We start from the raw sequence: 20,553 nt of genomic DNA, 5'->3' as shown, positions 1-20,553 counted from the left end.
CCCCGTCCCGTGAGGTGCGTCCCCTACATTCATCTCCGAGTACACATGCAGCGCCCCAGGGCATGCCTATTGCTACTTCGGGTGAAATCCGTTGGCCGTCAGACTTTGCGAATCAACTGCAAACGGCGGTTTCAAAGGTGATTAGTGCCTTACCACGTTCTGCTAAGCGCAAGTGTAGGGTAAAATATGGTGAACTAGCCCAGGAGTCATTTACTCCTATGGATATCTCGGAAAGGTTATCCGCTGATGAGGACGACTCCGACTCTTCGGAGGACGTTCCATCTGGGTCAGAAACCATGTCATCTAAAGCTCCGTCTACAGAGGAGCCTGGCTTTAGGTTTAGGATGGAAGATTTGCGCTTTTTTGCTGAAGCAGGTGCTTGCTACTCTCGAGGTTCCGGAACCGAAACTTCAGGTGGAACCTTGGATTCCTAAGCTTGATAAAGTGTATGAGGACAGGGTGGTACCTGAGACCATCCCGGTTCCTGTTAAGATGGCTAATATTATTAAGAATGAATAGGAGAGATTAGGTTCTTCCTTTTCCCCTTCTTCTTCTTTTAAAAAACTGTTCCCCATGCCGGACTCTCAGCTCGAGCTGTGGGGGACCATCCCTAAGGTGGATGGTGCTATCTTTACGCTTGCCAAGTGAATGACTATTCCTCTTGAGGATAGTTCGTCGTTCAAGGAGCCTATGGATAAAAAGTTAGAAAACATGTTGAGGAAGATGTTTCAACACACAGGGTTTATTTTCAGCCTGCAGCGGCGGTAGTGGCGGTTGCCGGAGCTGCGACATATTGGTGTGAATCTCTGTCTGATATGGTCGAGAGGGAGACTCCCCTCAACGAAATACAGAAGAGAATTAAGGCCTTGAGGGTAGCTAATTCTTTTATTTGTGATGCCAATATGCAAATTATTCGCCTAAATGCTAAGGTTTCAGGGTTTTCTGTACTAGCCCGCAGGGCTCTATGGGTAAAGTCGTGGTCTGCGGACATAACCTCTAAGTCCAGACTGTTATCCCTTCCCTTTCAGGGAAAGATCCTGTTTGGTCCAGGATTGGACTTGATCATATCCACGGTGACGTGAGGCAAGGGTCCTTTCCTACCGCAGGATAAGAAGGTTAAACCTAAGGGATCTACTTTTCGTCCTTTTCGTGCGTATAAGGCCCAACGCCAGCAGCCTGCCACGAAAGCGGATCAGTCCAAGGGTGCTTGGAAGCCAGCTCAGTCTTGAAACAAGTCCAAGCAGAACAAGAAGCCTGCCGAGACAAAGTCGACACGAAGGGGCGGCCCCCGACCGGTCTCAAAACCAAGTAGGGGCAGATTATTTCTCTTTTCAGAGGCCTGGTTGCAGTACGTTCAGGACCCTTGGGTTCTGGAGGTTGTCGTCCAAGGATACAGGATAGGGTTCAGAACTCATCCACCCAGGGGCACCTTCCTCCTTTCAAATTTGTCTTTCAGACCAGAAAAGAGAGAAGCCTTTCTAGACTGTGTGAGGGATCACTCTTCTCTCTGAGTTATTGTACCAGTACCCCCAGCAGAAAGGGGTCTAGGGTACTATTCAAACCTTTTTGTGGTCCCAAAGAAGGAGGGCATGTTCGGTTGCTTGTAGTGTTGGTATGTGTATGTATTAGTGCTCAAATACAAAAGGGCCACTTTACCATATGCTGCTTGCCATGTAGGAGTTAAACAGAATGTAGCACAAGAAAAAAACAAATGGTTTAGGTAGGGACTCTGATTTATAGCATGTCCATGGATTTCATTGAGAAATCGTTTAGTGAAGTTAAAACAAATTTTAAAACACATTCTCTACAAATACAGACATATGAAACAGTGCAGCAACACTCAGCAATTTTGTACACATTTATAAGGAGGGACACTGAACCTGAGTCCTGTGCAATGTCTGAAACTGCTGACCATACTGAAGGGGGGACTGAGGACACAGCACTGCCTGCCACTGGTTTTAAATGAGTGAAGGTTCCCATTCCTAAGGAAGTAAAAGTCACAGCAAGAGAGGGAGGACATAAGGCCGGCAGCTGAACTTAGACCTTTCACAGAGCTGGGAGCCCATCACTTGCAGCACTTGTGTGTGAGACAGGAATGATTTGCAGCTAAAGCAATGCCTGCTCTGTAACTGCAGGGCTGAAATGGGGGATGTACAGAGTACAGCTGTGACTCTAGCTGTGCCAGTTTCTCTGCACTGACCCTGATTATTAGCACTAAGTCTATATACCCCCTGGCCCAGTCCGCTGGGCTGCTTACCAGATTAAAGGTGCAGATAACGTTTGTTTTTTTTCACATCTACTACAGCATGCCATTTTGATTGTTATTTTTATTTTCACTGGACTATAATGAGGCAGCATACTGGCTTATATTGGTCTCCTTCTCCAGTCCAGCCTCACCTTGTACGTGCTCCGCCTCCAATTGAAGAGATGGTGTAATGGAGCGCTGCACCGAGTTAGGGAACAGTGACATCAAGCAGCATATCATGTGCACTGTCTTCTCTGTAAAAGCCTGCGCTGTATTGCTCACTGTACAGCGCAGGCTTTTAGAAAGAAGACAGTGCACATGATATGCTGCTTGAGTTTGCTGTTCCCTATCTCAGTGCAATTATTTGCAAGCTGTGGAGTAGCGCTGCCGCTAAGCCTGATGTGCCGCCAACCACTCACTGTGAGCCTGGGTTCAGTCAGTGCTCGAGCCCCCCACATTTGTGCAGCACTACAGTGCTCTCTGGCTCTGCGCTGACCCTGGGCCCCACAAACCTGTGCATTGCTCGCCCCACCCAAAGGGTGGGCCTGTCAGTCGGATGCGCTAAGTTTACTGCGCATACTGGCTCATGTAAAATTTCTTCATGTAGCGTAGCTTATTTTCCCTGTGCCCCGGGCTACTGCCCGCTTCGCCCGCCCCTAAAAACGGCCCTGCTCGTCGCATCTATCATAAGGTGTGGAGGACTTAATTGTCCTGGTATGAGAAGCATGGATATCCTTAGCACAGGGTTAAGGTATACAGATATACAGTCCTTTGTTCAGACTTTGTCTAGAATCAGGCCTGTTTTAGACAATCCGCTCCTCCTTGGAGCTTGAACTTGGTTCTGAAGGTGTTGCAGAGGGTTCCGTTTGAACCTGTGCACTCTTTTGACATTGATTCTTTTTTGGAAAGTTCCATTTCTGTTAGCTATTGCATCGGCACACAGAGTATCTGAGTTGGCGCTGATAAGGCTGTTCTTCATACTGGTTTGCCAAGGTTGTGTCTAACCGTAACATAAATCAGGAAATCGTTCCTTCTTTGTATCCTAACCCCTCTTCTCCTAAGGAGAGGTTACTTCATAATTTAAATGTGGTTTGAGCTCTGAAGTTCTATCTTCAGGCTACAAAGGATTTCAGACAGACTACATCTCACTTTGTGGTATATTCAGGGAAGCGCAGGGGGAAGAGAGCCTCTGCAACTTCTTTGTCCTTTTGGTTGAGGAGCATGATTTGCTTAGCCTACGAGACAGTGGGACATAAGCCTCCTCAGAGGATCACGACTCATTCGACTAGAGCTGTGGCTTCTTCATGGGCCTTCAAGAATGAGGCCTCTATGGAGCAGATTTGTAAGGTGGCTACCTGGTCCTCCTTACATACCTTTAGAAAATGTTACAAGTTTGACATTTTTGCTTTGGCGGAATTAGTTTTTGGGAGAAAGGTTTTTCAGGCTGCGGTGCCCTCAGATTAGGGTCCGCCTCTTGCCCTCCCATTTTTATTCAGTGTCCTCTAGAGCTTGGGTATTTGTTCCCACAAGTAATGAATGAAGCTGTGGACTCTCCTCCCTTTTAGATGGAAAATATAAATTATGCTTACCTGATAATTTAATTTCCATCGTGGGGAGGAGAGTCCACGGCTCCCGCCCGTTGCTCCGGTGGGCAGACCTAAATTTAGTTTTTTGTTCTTCTGGCACCATTTATACCCTGATATTTCTCCTTCTGTTCCTTGTTCCCTCTGCAGAATGACTGGGGGATAAGGGAAGTGGGGGAGGTATTTAAGCCTTTGGCTGGGGTGTCTTTGCCTCCTCCTGGTAGCCAGGTTCTTATTTCCCACAATTAATGAATGAATGAAGCCGTGGACTCTCCTCCCCACGATGGAAAAGAAATTATCAGGTAAGCATAATTTATATTTTTATAATAAAAGTAAATTGGAAAGTTGTTTAAAATTGTATGTTCTACCTAAATCATAAAAGAAAATTTTTGGGTTTCATGTCCCTTTAAACTACTTTTGTTTTTGTTTTATATATATATATATACATATATATTAAATTTCAAACTCATGTGCCTCTTGGTTTCAGTTCTAAATTGATAGTGATGCATTGATAGGGATGCGTAGTGACATTTTATATTTTATATTTTTGTTGGTCAAAGTTTATAAATTAATCAACATTTTTGTATTTTTTTTCTTTTTTTAGATTATGTTTTGAGTCTATTTTAATTTCACTTATTTTCGGTTAGTGTTTTTTTGGATTGGTTATTGTTTTTTAACTGTTTCTTAGAGTGAATTTGCACTTGATAGTGTCTAAAACTGTCTCTTTGTAATTGATTATTAATTACTATTGATAAACTAATATTTTTAATCACTATTACTGTCATTACTACTTATCATTATTACTATTATTGTAACTATCAGTATTATTGTTACGTTTATTGGCACCTATTATCTGTACGAAGATGTCAGATATTCTATTGAATCTCTACTGTCCGTATTGACCATATATAAATTGCATACCCGTAAGTGCTACACCACATAGTCTTGATGCTTTAGCTAATACTGGGCCAGATTACGAGTGGTGCGCGCAAACAAAAAGGGGTTTATTGCGGGTGTTTGCGTGCATCGGGTTTAGCACTCGTATTACAAATTGAAAGTAAACGCAAACGCATGAGGGCAATCGTTCTTTATGGTAGAATGATTACCGTGTCCTCAGAGCTCTGGTTAACTGTTTCGCAAAACAAAACTGTTGCACAAATCATATAAAAACTCATAATAACACTATCTGATAAACAATTATTTTAAAAAACAATTGCACAAAAAAATTATAAGGGCTCAAAGATATGAGGTCTCAGGTGTTAGATAAGAAAAGCAGACATAAGGCTTTAACATAGCGATACATACATATACATGTCTAAATGTTTATGTATGTGTGTGCTTATATGTGTGTACATATGCATTTATATGTGTGTACATATGCATTTACAGTCATATATACACACATATAAACACATAAATACATATATATATATATATATATATATATATATATATATATATATATATATATACACACACACACATTATATATATATATATATATATATATATATATATATATATATATATATATATAGTGACGTTTCGGGGACAAAGTATCCCCTTCCTCAGATACAGTGTAATGGCATCTCACACAATATATAGAGCAAACAAACATAGTAAACCCCTCCCCCCAATTAGGACCAAAAAACACAAAAAAATTGAGTCATGGTAACCACCTTGTGACAATAGTAAACAAATAGCGATTATAGTATTAACATGTCTGAACGGTGTATACAAAAACTGTGTAAAGTGATTACACTAAGTAACATTAAAAAAAAGCAAATGGCAATATAGAACCTTCCTTTTATCATATGTGGAACATTCAATACAATATTCAAAGTTAAGAGGCAAAACTGCAAGGAACTTAAACATTGCATAATGAAAAATCGGCATCAGCCGTCCTTCATACTTAAGGCACTAGAAATCAATAGCCGGCTGACAGACCATAACTGCACTGAAATGTTCTAAATGCGAGCTTATATGTGTACCTGGCAATGTTGATCGAGCTATCATCGTCACCCTTATTCGGTTGTGTACATGCCGCATACTAAACTCCACCGGGCCGAAACCCGGAAGTGGAGAGAGGGAGCACAGAGTAGAGAGCACCAGGGCAATAGCGTGTATGTTGCCATGGTAATACAGTACTCAGGCCTCACATAATTGTAAATTAAATGGAGCTATATCAATGAAGTGTATAAATACCAATGTCAAACGCGCTATGTTGGGACATAAAAAAGAAAGTTACCTTATATGTTAAATCACATAACACAAAAAGCGGCATGTTACCATGGCAACTGCCAAGGGGGATGATGTAAATTAAAAACACAACGGGATAACGCCAACAAGTTGGCATAAGGGCTAGAGGGTGTTAGGACTAACATGCCATCACTCTAACAAATTGTGCCATCAGTATAATGAGGTGAATGAGCCTGACAAGAGCACGCTAAAGCAGGGAATTGTTAGTCAGGACAAATAACTTAAGTTACTCCTAAAAACAACAACCAACTACCAGTAAACAAAGAAGACCTATATAAAACAGAGTTGGTATGACATATCCATTTTCCAATGACTGCCCAATGATTACATTGAACTTTACTTTAGACAAGTGGGACTATAGTGAGTAACCTATCAGGGGGGGGAAGCATTTCCTTCTGTATGAGGAGAGTCCACAGCATCATTCCTTACTGTTAGGAATACTGAACCTGGCCACCAGGAGACGGCAAAGACACCCCAGCCAAAGGCTTAAATACTCCCCCTACTTCACTCATATCCCAGTCATTCTGCCAAGGGAACAAGGAACAGTAGGAGAAATATCAGGGTATAAATGGTGCCAGAAGAGAGAACCTAATTTTGGTGCGGGCCATTGTAGTATACGGGCGGGGGCTCCCTATAGCATTTCTCATACCAGGTATGAACAACCGTGAAAATAATTACCTTACCCGTCAATCAGTCCATCCAACTTAGCTCACCCCTGCATCATGGGATGTTTCCCAAAGAGGGTTAAAGGGACATGAAACCCAATTTTTTTCTTTCATGATTCTTTCTAATTTGCTTCTTTTATCTAATTTGTTTTATTCTCTCAATATTCTTTGCTGAAAAGCATATCTAGATAGGCTCAGTAGCTGCTCATTGGTCTATGCACATAGAAGCCGTGTGTGATTGGCTCACCCATGTGCATTGCTATTTCGTCAACAAACAATATCTAAAATATTAAGCAAAATCAATAATAGAAGTTAATTGGAAAGTTGTTTAAATTTGTATTCTCTATCTGAATCATGAAAGAAAAATTTGGGGTTTAGTGTCCCTTTAAGGTTTCCTGGTTTCCCTTTAAGGTTTCCTGGTCAATTAGGAGGATTGGGCTTCCAAGGGAATGAATACTCCCGGTCTCCTGAAGGACAAATGAATGAATCCAGATATCTAAACGACTTCTTACTGATAAATTCTGAAATACATAAACTTATGCATAAAATTATACAAAGTTTATAATCTGTACATGAAATAAGTATCAGCATATATTATACACCTGCATATACTATACAATACATACTTATTCCGTATGACTGTTAGACAGGCAATATATATCGATAATTAGGTATACCGTAGATACTGGAAAAGATATGTTCAGCTAAGCAAAGTAAAGTAAATACACTATGTACGTTGCTAATAAAAATATTCATGCTTAATATTTTTTATCTACATAATAAAACCTGTGTGTATAGACATGAACTACACATATAATAGGTATAAAAGAGATACCAATAGGCACTTCACTGTTATACTGAGAACTGGAGAAGTCCTGTACGACTGCATTTGGAATTAATCATGCAAGATGTATAAAAGCATTATCTTGACTGCATCACATGAAATAACTTATACAGCTTATGTATATTTGCATAAAAGAACACATGTATCTTTACATACATATAAACAGATATTTAATGATGAGTTATATGTAGAAAGACATATAACTTATACTGTTCTTACATATCTACATATATAAATATCCTCCAGATGGAGGATTAGGAGTGCTACGGGAAGCTGCATGTGTATTAGGAGATGACTGTATGGTGCGCACCTCACAGGACGGAGACTCTTCAGACGTGGATGGCTCAGTGGTATCAAACATATTAACCTTCTTTGACATGATTACTTTATCAAGGCATGTGGAACATAGTTGAGCGGGCGGTATACCACGGCCTCCTCACAATATAGACAGGATTAGACTTAGGTAAAGAGGGAGTACCCTCTAATGCATCAGAATCCTCCATAGCTTGCGCTTACAAAGCAGACTATTGATTAATAAAAAAAAAAAAGCACCTTTATACCCCCAATGGCTGGGGCCCTCACCACCACCTATAACCCAGGCGAAACAGAGAAACCGCTTCTTCTACTGTAACCAGCACGGTCAGGAAAGAGGAAATAAAGTGTCACCGCACCCGGTCACATGGTGCGCATTGCAGGACCGCCCCTGCTATAAGAGAGAGAAAAAAAAGCGCCAAGCATTTCAAGCTGCACAGCTCAAAAAAACGAAAGTAAAAACCTGTACGTTCCAACATCTGCCTGAGCCCAGAAAACATCTCACACATGTCGCAGCATAATCAAATAAATGTATGTGATTAATCCCCACTGTTAAATAATCCCCCTCGGGAGATATTAACCCTTGATTCCATAAAGGTAAAAGGAGCCACACTGTAACACTGTCTTCTGGCGTTAACACATGTGTAAAAAATTAAACGATCTTACCGGAATCTATGCCGTGGAACAGAAACACAGCCTCTCAAGTGTGACAGTCTTGTAGCATTGCTCCTGACATGGACTTGAGTGATGGAAGCAGGCAGTGAAATTAGTCAACACTGATTGCTTAAGAGCTGTTAATATGAATCTGGATGGGTTCGCAGAAAGACTCTCCCTGCATCTCCAGACTATAACTTTTGTCAAAGCTCTCACTGAGAGGCTGACAAGACTACTTAAAACTCCAGTCCCATTTCGAAGGGTAGATACCCTTCATAAGGGACTACTACAAATCTTATGACACTTCTCTGCCAACCTCCTGTGACGAAAGGCAAAGAATGACTGGGATATGAGGGAAGTAGGGGGAGTATTTAAGCCTTTGGCTGGGGTGTCTTTGCCTCCTCCTGGTGGCCAGGTTCAGTATTTCCCAACAGTAAGGAATGATGCCGTGGACTCTCCTCATATTAAGAAGTATCTCCTTTATGGCTTCTTTCTCTGAGACAAGACTTGTTGTCTCAAGAGCTTCTTTTCCATCAGGATCTCAAATCCCTCTAAGTTTAACGGCGTGGAGGTTGAACGCCTAGTTTTGAGACTTAGAGGTTTCTCAGAATCGGTCATTGAAACTTTGATTCAAGCCAGAAAGCCTGTGACACAAATATTTTTTATTACTAAATTTGGAAGGTATATTTTGAGTGGTGTTCTTCCAGATGGTTTTCTTGATATTTAGTTTTTACAGGATGGCCTTGAAAATGGTTTGTCTGCTAGGTCCCTAAAAGGTCAAATTTCTGCCTTATCTGTTCATTTTCATAGGAAGTTAGCTAAACTTCCTGATGTTCAGACTTTTGTCCAGATACTAGTTAGAATTAGGCCAGTTGTGAGACCTATTTCTCCTCCCTGTAATTTGAATTTAGTTCTTTCCGTGTTACAAGGTCCTCCTTTTGATCTGATACATTACTTTGATATAAAGCTTTTATTTTGGAAAGTGCTTTTCTTGTTAGCTATCTCTTCAGCTAGGAGTTGCCAGCCTTGTCCTATGATATTCATTTCTAATTATTTACAAGGACAAGGCTGTACTTCGTACTACTTATGATTTTCTTCCTAAGGTAGTTTCTTCGGAAATTGTTGTTTCTTTCTTGTGTCCAGATTCTGCTATCTCTAAGGAACGACTATTGCATAATCTTGATGTAGTCAGAGCTTTGAAGTTCTATCTTCAAGCTATTAAATAGTTCAGACAATCTTCTAGTTTATTTGTTCTCTACTCTTGGACTCGTAAAGGGGCAGAAGGTTACTAAGGGTAGAGTTGGCTTCTTGGTTCAAACAAGTGATTCACAAGGCTTATTTGGAGGCAGGAAGGTTACCTCCTAAGCATATCACAGCTCATTCTACAAGAGCAGTTGCAACTTTGTGGGCTTTTGAAAATGATACATCTTTGGATCAGATTTGCAATGTTGCAACATGGTCTTCTCTGAATACTTTTTCCAAATTGTATTGCTTTGATGTGTTTGTTTCTTGCAAGCAGTTTTTGGCAGGAAAGTCCTTCAGGCCACATTGTCGGCTAAATAGGAACTGCCAGAAAAATTGCCCCACCCTTTATCAGCATGGGTATTGATTTCATATGCTATGGAGCCCTATAGACCATCATTATTTTACGAAAGAAAATATAATTTATGCTCACCTGATAAATTATTTTCTTTCTTTTTGGGCTGTAGTTCTAATGATGCCCTGCTTTTTCTTTCCTGCCTATATGTTTCCTATTTTTGGTCGGCTATACATTGAAATGATTAGAGATGAGAGATTAGAGTGACTTTAAGCTCTGATTTGGGTTTTTGACCTCCTCCTAGTGGCAGGAAATATATCCCATATGTTATGGAGCCCTATGGACTGTCATTGTCCTGAAAGAAAATAATTTATCAGGTAAGCATAAATTATGTTTTTACCAAAAAAATCAAAGATATGTAAAAATATGTTTTTATGAATAAATAGAACATATACTAGAGCATTGGAATGTGAAATACAGTATTCATATTTCCATATGCTATAGTGTTTGCATGCAAGTAGGGTGCTTTTTACCACTTTTTTATTCATTGACTTCTATGGGGGAATACGTTAATGTGTGAGGGCGATATCCTATGGCTTGTTGTGTGCAAGTAAAATAGTTTTATTTTGCACTATACAGTTTTAATAAACATTTTTTTATATCCAATGTGCTACCTAGTTTTCATCCAGTTTGATTTATTACTTTATCTTTCCCTATCAGTAACTAAAAATTAAAGAAAATGTTACTATTGAAAACTTATCAAGTGTTTTCATTGGTGCAGCTGGCATGTTTGATATGTTATTTAAAAATCAGCTGAGCACATCGGCTTCAGGTAGGAGAGGAAAGAGGCTGACCTATTTTTTTTCTGGTATATATTCACTAATGAAGGACGCTTCAAGAGTTGATCTCAAGATTAGTTGTCTGCCTCTTGTGCAACACTTCTGCTGTGTTTTGTGAGCACATCAACTACCAATACTCTGTATAATTGGATGAAAGGCTAAATGGCACTTTCTCTAGTCTGTACTGGCAGTTGTATTCTTTCCATAATACAGTCAATGAGGCACGTCTCGCTTCTGCAGCTGCACTGAGAAGGGGGACGCCCATATAAAATGCTACATGAAAAAAAAGATAATTGCTGTTCTTTACCACACTTGTAATTACACCCCAGAAACAATAAAAACAGGTGGAAATCTTTCTTCATTTCTGCATTAAATTTGATAATAGGTCGTTCACCAAGGCCTTGAAGCAAATTTGTTCTTTCTCTGTAAAAGTCTGTAATGTTGAGTGTGTAAAACAAGCATTTTCTTGCACTTGTTTTGGTGTGGTGCGTGTTTGTATATATTATTTTTATCTCTTTATTTTTGAGAAATAGCCATTTTTGTTATGTATTTCACATAAATTCCCCTAACATCCAGTATATCTATTCCAAGGTATGTATTGTTAGTGAGAAGGTCATTACAAAAGGTTTAACTAGATGACACTATGCATTTAGGCTTTAATAGGTGCAATGCATTTTTATGCAGTTCATATGCAAGGTCCATTTTATAGAGTCCTTGCTGGGCTGCGCACACCATGGTAATAAACTTGTCAGATGGTGTGAAATGTAAGTTTTGTGTATTGTAAACATATTCTGTTAAGGAAACCGTATCATTTAGCTAAATGTGCTTTTTTCTTTTGCTTTGTAGAGAAACATTTTCCTAAAATAAATATTTTTTTCTGTATAATTGGAAACTCAAGATATTTTTCTCTTGACTTACCCCACTTTCATGTTATCTGAGGGTGTGTTAAATGAATATAAGTGACTTTCATATAACAGCTGTGTAGCTTAAAACAAAGTTGTGGCACTTTGTGAAAATGCATCTGATAAAGTTCTGCATTCTCCGAGTTATGAGACTCCGGGCTCCATGTACTAAGCCGTCAATTCATCCGTCATTGTAGACGCGGATAAACTCGCCGTTACTCGCCGCGGGCGAAATGGTGTCCGCTGTCGCTATGTACTAATATTCCCCCAATAAATAGACAAGTCTAGCCCGCCGCGAGCAGTTGCGGATTGTTGATAAATTTGACGCCTCGCTCGCCGCGACTAAGCTGACGGTACTTAACTTTCAGTTGAATTGTCTGGCCAATTATTAACACGTGACATGCAAGGTGTCACGAACATCATAGTAGTCGCGGGATATTTTGCTCCTATAAAAGTTCAACTTATCTAAACAACTTTATTATTGTTCAAAATTTTTTGAAGAGTGATAACAGAGCGTTATTTTTGTAATATTTATTTACAATTTGGATATGGCTTCATCTGGATCTGATAATATATAAATATTAATATAAAAATAATTATAAAGATTGACAACTAACAATACAAATTTAAATAGATTACTCTTTAATTACAGTCGACAAATTGGGCGCAATTTATGTACATGGAAATGAGAGACAAATTAGACGCCAGTTATGCTGTAAGTACAATGCTGATATTACTGCCTTTTATATATGTCTAGACTGGCGTCTAGATTGACTTTCCTATTGTTTTGTACCTTGCCCGCCACCTAAAAGGTGGCGAGGCAAAAATAGCGAGGTGGGAGCGGAAATTGTAGCGAGCGGACAAATAGATTTTTTAGTACATTCGTTTTTTGGCGAGTTGGTGGTCAAATGTGTCTAATTACAGTGAAAAATGGAGCGGTAGCGAGGTTTGGCGGATAAGTACGCTCGCAATTTTAAAGATGCGAGTTTTAACATAATTGACGGCTTTGTACATATCAGTTTGCGAGTTTTGACGCGAGATTTGTTGCGGGTAGCTCGCTGACTGCTTAGTACATGGAGCCCTCCGAGGATAAATTAGCTGAGCTTCAATTTTTATTGGGAGAACCTGTTTGTCTACTTAGTTTAGCATTGTTACCTTGAAGCTTTTGTTTTGCTCTGATCCCTGAAATTTACGGTCATTTTAAAATTTTAATTTACAAGCATGATTATGAAATATTAACCCTTTCATATTTTAGGAAGGCAAATGTGACTTGGCAAAATAAATATTTCATTGACTCTAATTTTTTCTCAGTGTTATGACCATTTCATACAGGAAGTTTACTTCAATTATATAGTAATGCAAGCTGAGATGAATATTGCCTTAGTCTTCTGACCACATCACCATGCAGTATCAAGATAGAGAAGAAATCATTTTAGTTTGTAGTGGCTGTTTGTATTTTTAATTACAATTTAATGCATGCTTTCTAATTTTTATATTGTGAATTGCTTTCTTCTCTGCAATTAAGTTCTTGCCAGTTTCATGTTGCCCAGCATCATTCAATCTTTACATTCAAAACTATTTAAAATAATAAAATATATATGGACTCGGTAGATTTTTAATCTGTAGAAATGTAATCTAAATTATAAGATCCTAAAACTTGTCTTTTCTCTCATGTATTTTTCCTGCCAGAGATAAGTGGTATCATATGACTCAGGAGGAGCGAGATGACAGCCTGCAGTTTAATGAGAACATAACATTTGGACAGTTGGGGTAAGCATTTTTAGTGAGAAAACAGAGATGTGAGACAAAGTACAGAGGCGCCAATGGTGCAGATCAATGGTGATATAAGGCACAACAACACCCCAATATGCACAGGATACTCACATGTGGTGAAGGCAATCAATTTTGCCCATAGAGACAGGCTGGATTTCACAGCAATCCAGCTAGCTGTTCCAAGGTGGAGTAACGGATGGGTGGGTGTCAGAGTGTTAATACTCTAAAGTAGCATAGCAACAGGAAGTATCAATTATAACACTAAGATTGGATTTGATATAAAAGTAAATTTATTTAAAAAGTATAAAAAATAATACCACTCATCTCAGTGTTAAAAATGTATCTTATACATAAGGAATACATGCGACGCGTTTCTCAGATATACTTTTTCCTCAGGCATGTTGTTACACAATTCTTAACCTCCTTATATAGGGCTATGCTACTAGGAATACACCCACAACCCACCCCCACCAATTGTCAGATTTCAAACCAATCAAGGGCCATCATTTAACAATGATGCCGCCCCTGTTATAATATACTACATAAATTCTCTATGTATGCTCTAATAACCTTTCAAACAAGTGAATAAACTGAATGTTTCTAAATTGGTGTTTTTATATATGTTTGTATTTTGCAAAAACCTAACATTTTATAATGGACAATTTGTAATTTATGTTGTTCGTAATTCCTAAAATCTCATAGGGTGACTAGGCTGTCAATCATTCTATAGTTGGATAGTTCGCAAAACCAACTTGCTAATTTGTCTATATGGCTGTCAATCAAATAAGATGTTCGCGCTCAATCTCCTATTGCCATTCTAACTATTTCTATATTGTCATTCGGAGTGCGCATATCCAATCAGAGCACTGGCTAGGGGCGCGCCTCCATTGCCAATGCGTAACGTTATGTGCTGTAATTAGCATACACTGAAGTCTGAAAGTGTATGATACTAAATTACGGACAATGGTAAACAAAGTCTCCCATTGGTCTTGTCTGTGGTCACATGGTGGGGGGGCCCGTGTCTCTGCTACGTGTATTACAGGCTGTTAATGTAACTTGGGGAAGTATAGTGATTGGTGGCGGCCAGCCGTAAACAAAACCTCCCATTGGTCCTGCCTGTGTTCGTGTTAGACAGGTTGTGACTATTGGTCCGTGGGGGGAAAGCCAAAACTAGGATATGTGCCATAGTTAGACCCGATTGCTCTAAGTACAATTATTCCGCTATATGATGTTATTGCGATCATGGGAGCTGGTTACATAGTGAAACACCCATTCAAAAGGAATACTAATTCTTAAATAGACGGAAAATTTGCTATATTGACATATGTCAGATGTAATAAGTATATATGTCAGATGTAATAGGTATATATGTCAGATGTAATAGGTGTATATTTATATATATATATATCAGTGCCTATATGTATTCTTATATACACACACAGACACTGGTAGTGCCGTAACGGTATATGTAATAAATTCAAATACCAAGTGTGGTAGAAAAAATATATCTATAAAATATTCTAGTGCAATTCTAAAGCCTAATCTCCAATAATTAGGAGAGGTGCTATATGATAATTACAATATGGTGAGTGTGAATCCAATAGTAAATAATATGTTCCCTCTATATGGGGACAGTGTGCCTAGGTTAGTGAGAAAACAAACTACACAGTGGTATGATCTATTAGTCACACAATACAACAGTATGATCTATTAGCCACACAACCTAGTAGTATGATCTATTAGTCACACAACACAGTAGTATGATCTATTAGTCACACAATACAACAGTATGATCTATTAGCCACACAACCTAGTAGTATGATCTATTAGCCACACAACCTAGTAGTATGATCTATTAGTCACACAACACAGTAGTATGATCTATTAGTCACACAATACAGTAGTATGATATATTAGTCACACAATACAACAGTATGATCTATTAGCCACACAACCTAATAGTATGAACTATTAGTCACACAACACAGTAGTATGATCTATTAGTCACACAATACAGTAGTATAATCTATTAGTCACACAACACAGTAGTATGATCTATTAGTCACACAATACAGTAGTATGATCTATTAGTCACACAATACAGCAGTATGATCTATTAGTCACACAATACAGCAGTATGATCTATTAGTCACACAATACAGTAGTATGATCTATTAGTCACACAACACAGTAGTATTATCTATTAGTCACACAACACAGTAGTATTATCTATTAGTCACACAACACAGTAGTATGATCTATTAGTCACACAATACAGTAGTATGATCTATTAGTCACACAACACAGTAGTATGATCTATTAGTCACACAACACAATAGTATGATCTATTAGTCACACAATACAGCAGTATGATCTATTAGTCACACAATACAGCAGTATGATCTATTAGTCACACAATACAGCAGTATGATCTATTAGTCACACAATACAGCAGTACGATCTATTAGTCACACAATACAGCAGTACGATCTATTAGTCACACAATACAGTAGTATGATCTATTAGTCACACAACACAATAGTATGATCTATTAGTCACACAATACAGTAGTAGTAAATGTGATACAGATTTTGAAAAAATGTACATTCCTTGTATACAGCTTGTCACAGAGCTGTATTTGTCCTTATCAGCCAGTGAGCTGTCTGTTCTATGTACTCGTTGTTACAATACAGAACCAATAAATACAGTAGAATCAGCAGGTGCATTATATATATATATATATATATATTATTTTTTATATGAGCAATAGATTTTTTTTTCTGACAAACTTTGAAATGCATTTCAATTTGCTGGCCCCCTGTATCATGTGACAACCATTAGCCAATCACAAACTCATATATATGTATAGGTAGCCCTCAGTTTACGCCGGGGTTAGGTTCCAAAAGGAATGGTTGTAAATCTAACCCGTTGTAAATTGAAACCCAGTTCATAATGTAAGTCAATGTGAAGTGAGGGAGTTAGGTTCTAGGCCCCTCTCAAAATTGGCATAAGTAACACCTAATACATTATTTTTAAAGCTTTGAAATTAAGACTTTAAATGCTAAACAGCATTATAAACCTAATAAAATAATCACACAACACAGACTTCACTTGCATTTTTCTGCAAACAGTTCTTTCTATGCATTCCAATCTGGACTGATTTATAGACAGGAAGATCTTGTTCCTTTGAAATCTGCTCGATAGCTCAGGTCTGGGTAAACTGATTAATTTCAGCTTGCTTGACTTTGCTGCAACACAAGCGGACAGCTCCACCTACTGGCTATTTTAATAAATGCACTGCTTCTCAATGCTTTTCAATAGTAGTCACATGACTGGAAAAAAAGGTTGTTATTGTGAAACGGTGTAAATTGAACCGTTGTAAAACGAGGGCCACCTGTATACTCTTTTTACACTCTCATTAGTAGCTGGTGCCTCACAAAGTGTGCCAATAAAAAGATAGGGCACAATTTGATAATGAAAATAAATAAATACATTGGAAGGTCTCCTAAAACTGCATGCTCTATCTGAATCATTTAAATTTAATTTTGACTTTAGTGTTCCTGCCCTTCCTGAGTTTAACGTCCGTTTAAACACAACGTAATGGGTTAATGCAAAACTCATGTGTACATTTGTTTCTGAAGTGATACATTTGGAACTTAAGACTACCTTGTTTCTGATTAACCTGCTTTGTTTTCTCTCCCTTCTTTCTTTTTTTGTAATAAATAAAGCACGTTCACACACAACATGCTGGCCTTTGGTTTAAGCAAAAAGCTGTGTATTGACTTCCTGAAGAAGCAAGCAGTGATCGGAAACTTGGATGAAGGTGAGGGTCATAGATTGTAATAATTTGAAAACATATGGGGCCTTCCATAAAGCTCTCCTCTCAGATGAGATGATCTAAAATGATTCTCCAGCACTGCAAGATCTCTCACAAGATTTGAGACAGGCAGATTTTGCTATATTTCTCTAAGGGGTGTTCTCTGCATTTCTGTATGGAAAAGAGAGACAAGAACACTGCACATTGTGTGCTTTGTATTGTATATTACTTTACACTTTAGATTTAGTTCTTTCAGTATTATTACATTTAAGGTTTCTACTTTCTCTTTTGTATTTTAGTGCATTTAGATTTAAATACATTAGCAATTTTACAAATTCTGTTTATGTTTTGAAAGTTTCTGTGTTACTTTAGAATCATACTTTGTATATTTCTGTGTATCTTTTACAAATGACATTGTACTTTGTATTGGCTCTATTGTAAAATAAAACAGACAGCTTCAGAAAGTGGAATGGACTGGGGAGTTCCCTGGGCTGAACAAGGGAGTTCCAAGGGTATGTCTGAGGCTCTCTCACTATGCTCATGAAATGTTGTACGTATTTTACACAAGCTGGTCTCACTGAATTATCTCGCCAGCTGTATGCAGGTAAAGTTTTCTCAACATTCACAATATACTTTTTTAACTGACAGAAAAGTAATATATATTAAACTAGGCAAAATCAAGTTAAATTATAGGTAAAACATTTCAGTTTAATTTATAATTGATGCACACTGAGCGCCTTTATATCATTCCCAAGTGTTGTCCTGTTAACACTCTCCCTAGTTAAATTCTGTATCCCAAAGAGCCTTATTACTTTCTATAGAAGGCATATCTCATCTCTCAGGGACTTCCAGGTTCCGTCCTTTTTCTTATAGAATTCAGTGAGTTCAGCCCTCTGTGAAGTTTGCACAATAATTTCTCTCCAAACTTAAGAATCTTTGATCATCTGGTGCTTTCTTGGAAACTGAAGCTGTCCGTTTTATTTTAAATAGAACAAATACAAAGTGCAACGTAATTTGTAAGATATAAGAATTATACCCCTAATTTGTTAAAGTTGCACATAAACGGTCAATACATAATCAGGATTTGTAAAATCTCAACCCCAAATACACTGTTGTATACTGAATCTGTATGAATTAAAATACAAAATAGAAAGTGCAAAGTTTAAATGTAATAAAACTTAATCTGAAGTCTAAAGTAATATAAAATACAAAGTGTAAATGTAGCAGAACTCTGATGTTATACACTGCTATGTTGCATTGAACTTGTCTCTCCTTCACATCCAGAAAATCAGAGAACACCTCTTGGCTTTTTAGAATATTGTGAGGAATCTCACAGTGCTGTAAAAACATCTTATATAATCTCATCTGAGCTGAGAGCTTTATATCTTCAGGCCCATTCTGTGATTCCCTAATTCTTATGGTTTTTACATTTCAAATATACTTGGTCCTTGTTCTTGTGTTAGGTTAAGGATAGCAAACATTTTTGTTCCCTTAGTGAATTATATACCGATATTTCTGCTAGAGGTTATTCTTTGCATATTTATGTATACATACTGAGAAACTGGTTGTCAGACTCGGGTTACAAATAGTAGTCCTACTATTGTGTGCACATAAGAATATCTATTGAAGCCAATCCTTTAAAACCATTTTGATCAATAAAGAGGGGGTTTACAAGCCTAGGATTTATTTGTTACATAGAACGTTTAAAATGCATTTCTCTTTTGCCTATTACGTAGCTCTTAATGTTAATTTCAAGACTTTGACTTTTGCTATTCCATAATCTCACTTTCTCTTGTTAAGTGTAGTCAGTCCACGGGTCATCCATTACTTATGGAATATATCTCTTCCTAACAGGAAGCTGCAAGAGGATCACCCAAGCAGAGCTGCTATATAGCTCCTCCCCTCACATGTCATATTCAGTCATTCTCTTGCAGCCTAACTAAAGATAGGTCGCTGTGAGAGGTCTGTGGTGTTTTTTAACTTAGTTTATTTCTACAATCAAAAGTTTGTTATTTTAAATGGCACCGGAGTGTGCTGTTTATTCTCAGACAGCATTAGAAGAAGAATCTGCCTGCGTTTTCTATGATCTTAGCAGACGTAACTAAGATCCACTGGCTGTTCTCATCTGAGGAGTGAGGTAACTTCAGAGAAGGGGAATAGCATGCAGGGCCCCCCTGCAAATGAGGTATGTGCAGTAATTATTTTTCTGAGGAATGGAATTGACTGAGAAAATACTGCTGATACCAATGTAAAGTAAGTTCAGCCTTAAATGCAGTGATAGCGACTGGTATTAGGCTGATGAGTGTGTGTACACTGAATGTATTTTTCTAAGGAATGGAATTGACTCTGAAAATACTGTTAATATTGAAATAATGTATGAGCCTTAACTGCAGTAAAAGCGACTGGTAGCAGGCTTATTAATAACAATTCATAACTTTTTAAATGTATGTTTAAAACGTTTACTGGCATGTTAATCGTTTTTTGTGAGGTACTTGGTGATAAAACTTATTGGGCTGTTGTAATATGAGTGGGAGGGGCCTATTTTAGCGCTTTTTTGCGCAGTAAAAATTCAGTCACAATCTGTCTACTTCATCCTCCATGATCCAGATCGTCTCTAAAGAGCTCAGGGGTCTTCAAAATTCATTTTGAGGGAGGTAATCAGTCACAGCAGACCTGTGACAGTGTGTTTTGACTGTGAGAAAAACGTTAATTATTAAATTGTTATCCGTTTTTGGGTATTAAGGGGTTAATCATCCATTTGCTGGTGGGTGCAATCCTTTGCTAACTTAATACATTTACTATGAAAAATTGGTTGCTATAACTATTTTGGTTCATTGTTATTTCAACTGTGACAGCTTTTTGTGCTTCTTAAAGGCACAGTAGCGTTTTTTATATTGCTTGTAAATTTATTTAGAAAAGTATTTCCAAGCTTGCTAGTCTTATTGCTAGTCTGTTTAAACATGTCTGACACAGATGAATCTCTTTGTTCACTATGTTTAAAGGCCAATGTGGAACCCAATAGAAATTTGTGTTTATTAGCAAGGAGTGGGATAGACCTGGTGTGCCTTTTTCCCCTCCTCCCATATTTAGGAAAATGTTTCCTATAGACGCCACCACACAAGA

The 20,553-nt window shown here is 38.2% G+C and overlaps 1 protein-coding gene across 3 annotated transcripts in view; it reads left to right on the top strand.

Annotated features, from left to right (window-relative positions):
• KIAA0513 (KIAA0513 ortholog) overlaps positions 1-20,553 on the top strand; it is a 428,805-nt gene that overhangs the window by 350,867 nt on the left and 57,385 nt on the right. For all 3 annotated transcript variants that reach the window (XM_053701111.1, XM_053701103.1, XM_053701120.1), the window contains 2 exons: positions 13,530-13,610; positions 17,342-17,436. In XM_053701111.1, the coding sequence (XP_053557086.1) occupies positions 13,530-13,610; positions 17,342-17,436 (176 nt within the window). The remainder of the gene's footprint in view (positions 1-13,529; positions 13,611-17,341; positions 17,437-20,553) is intronic.

Source organism: Bombina bombina, chromosome 1 (assembly GCF_027579735.1).
Source record: "Bombina bombina isolate aBomBom1 chromosome 1, aBomBom1.pri, whole genome shotgun sequence".
NCBI classification, from domain to species: domain Eukaryota; kingdom Metazoa; phylum Chordata; class Amphibia; order Anura; family Bombinatoridae; genus Bombina; species Bombina bombina.
Note: the sequence above shows the minus strand (reverse complement) of the source record. Positions and strands in the feature narration are given on the sequence as shown.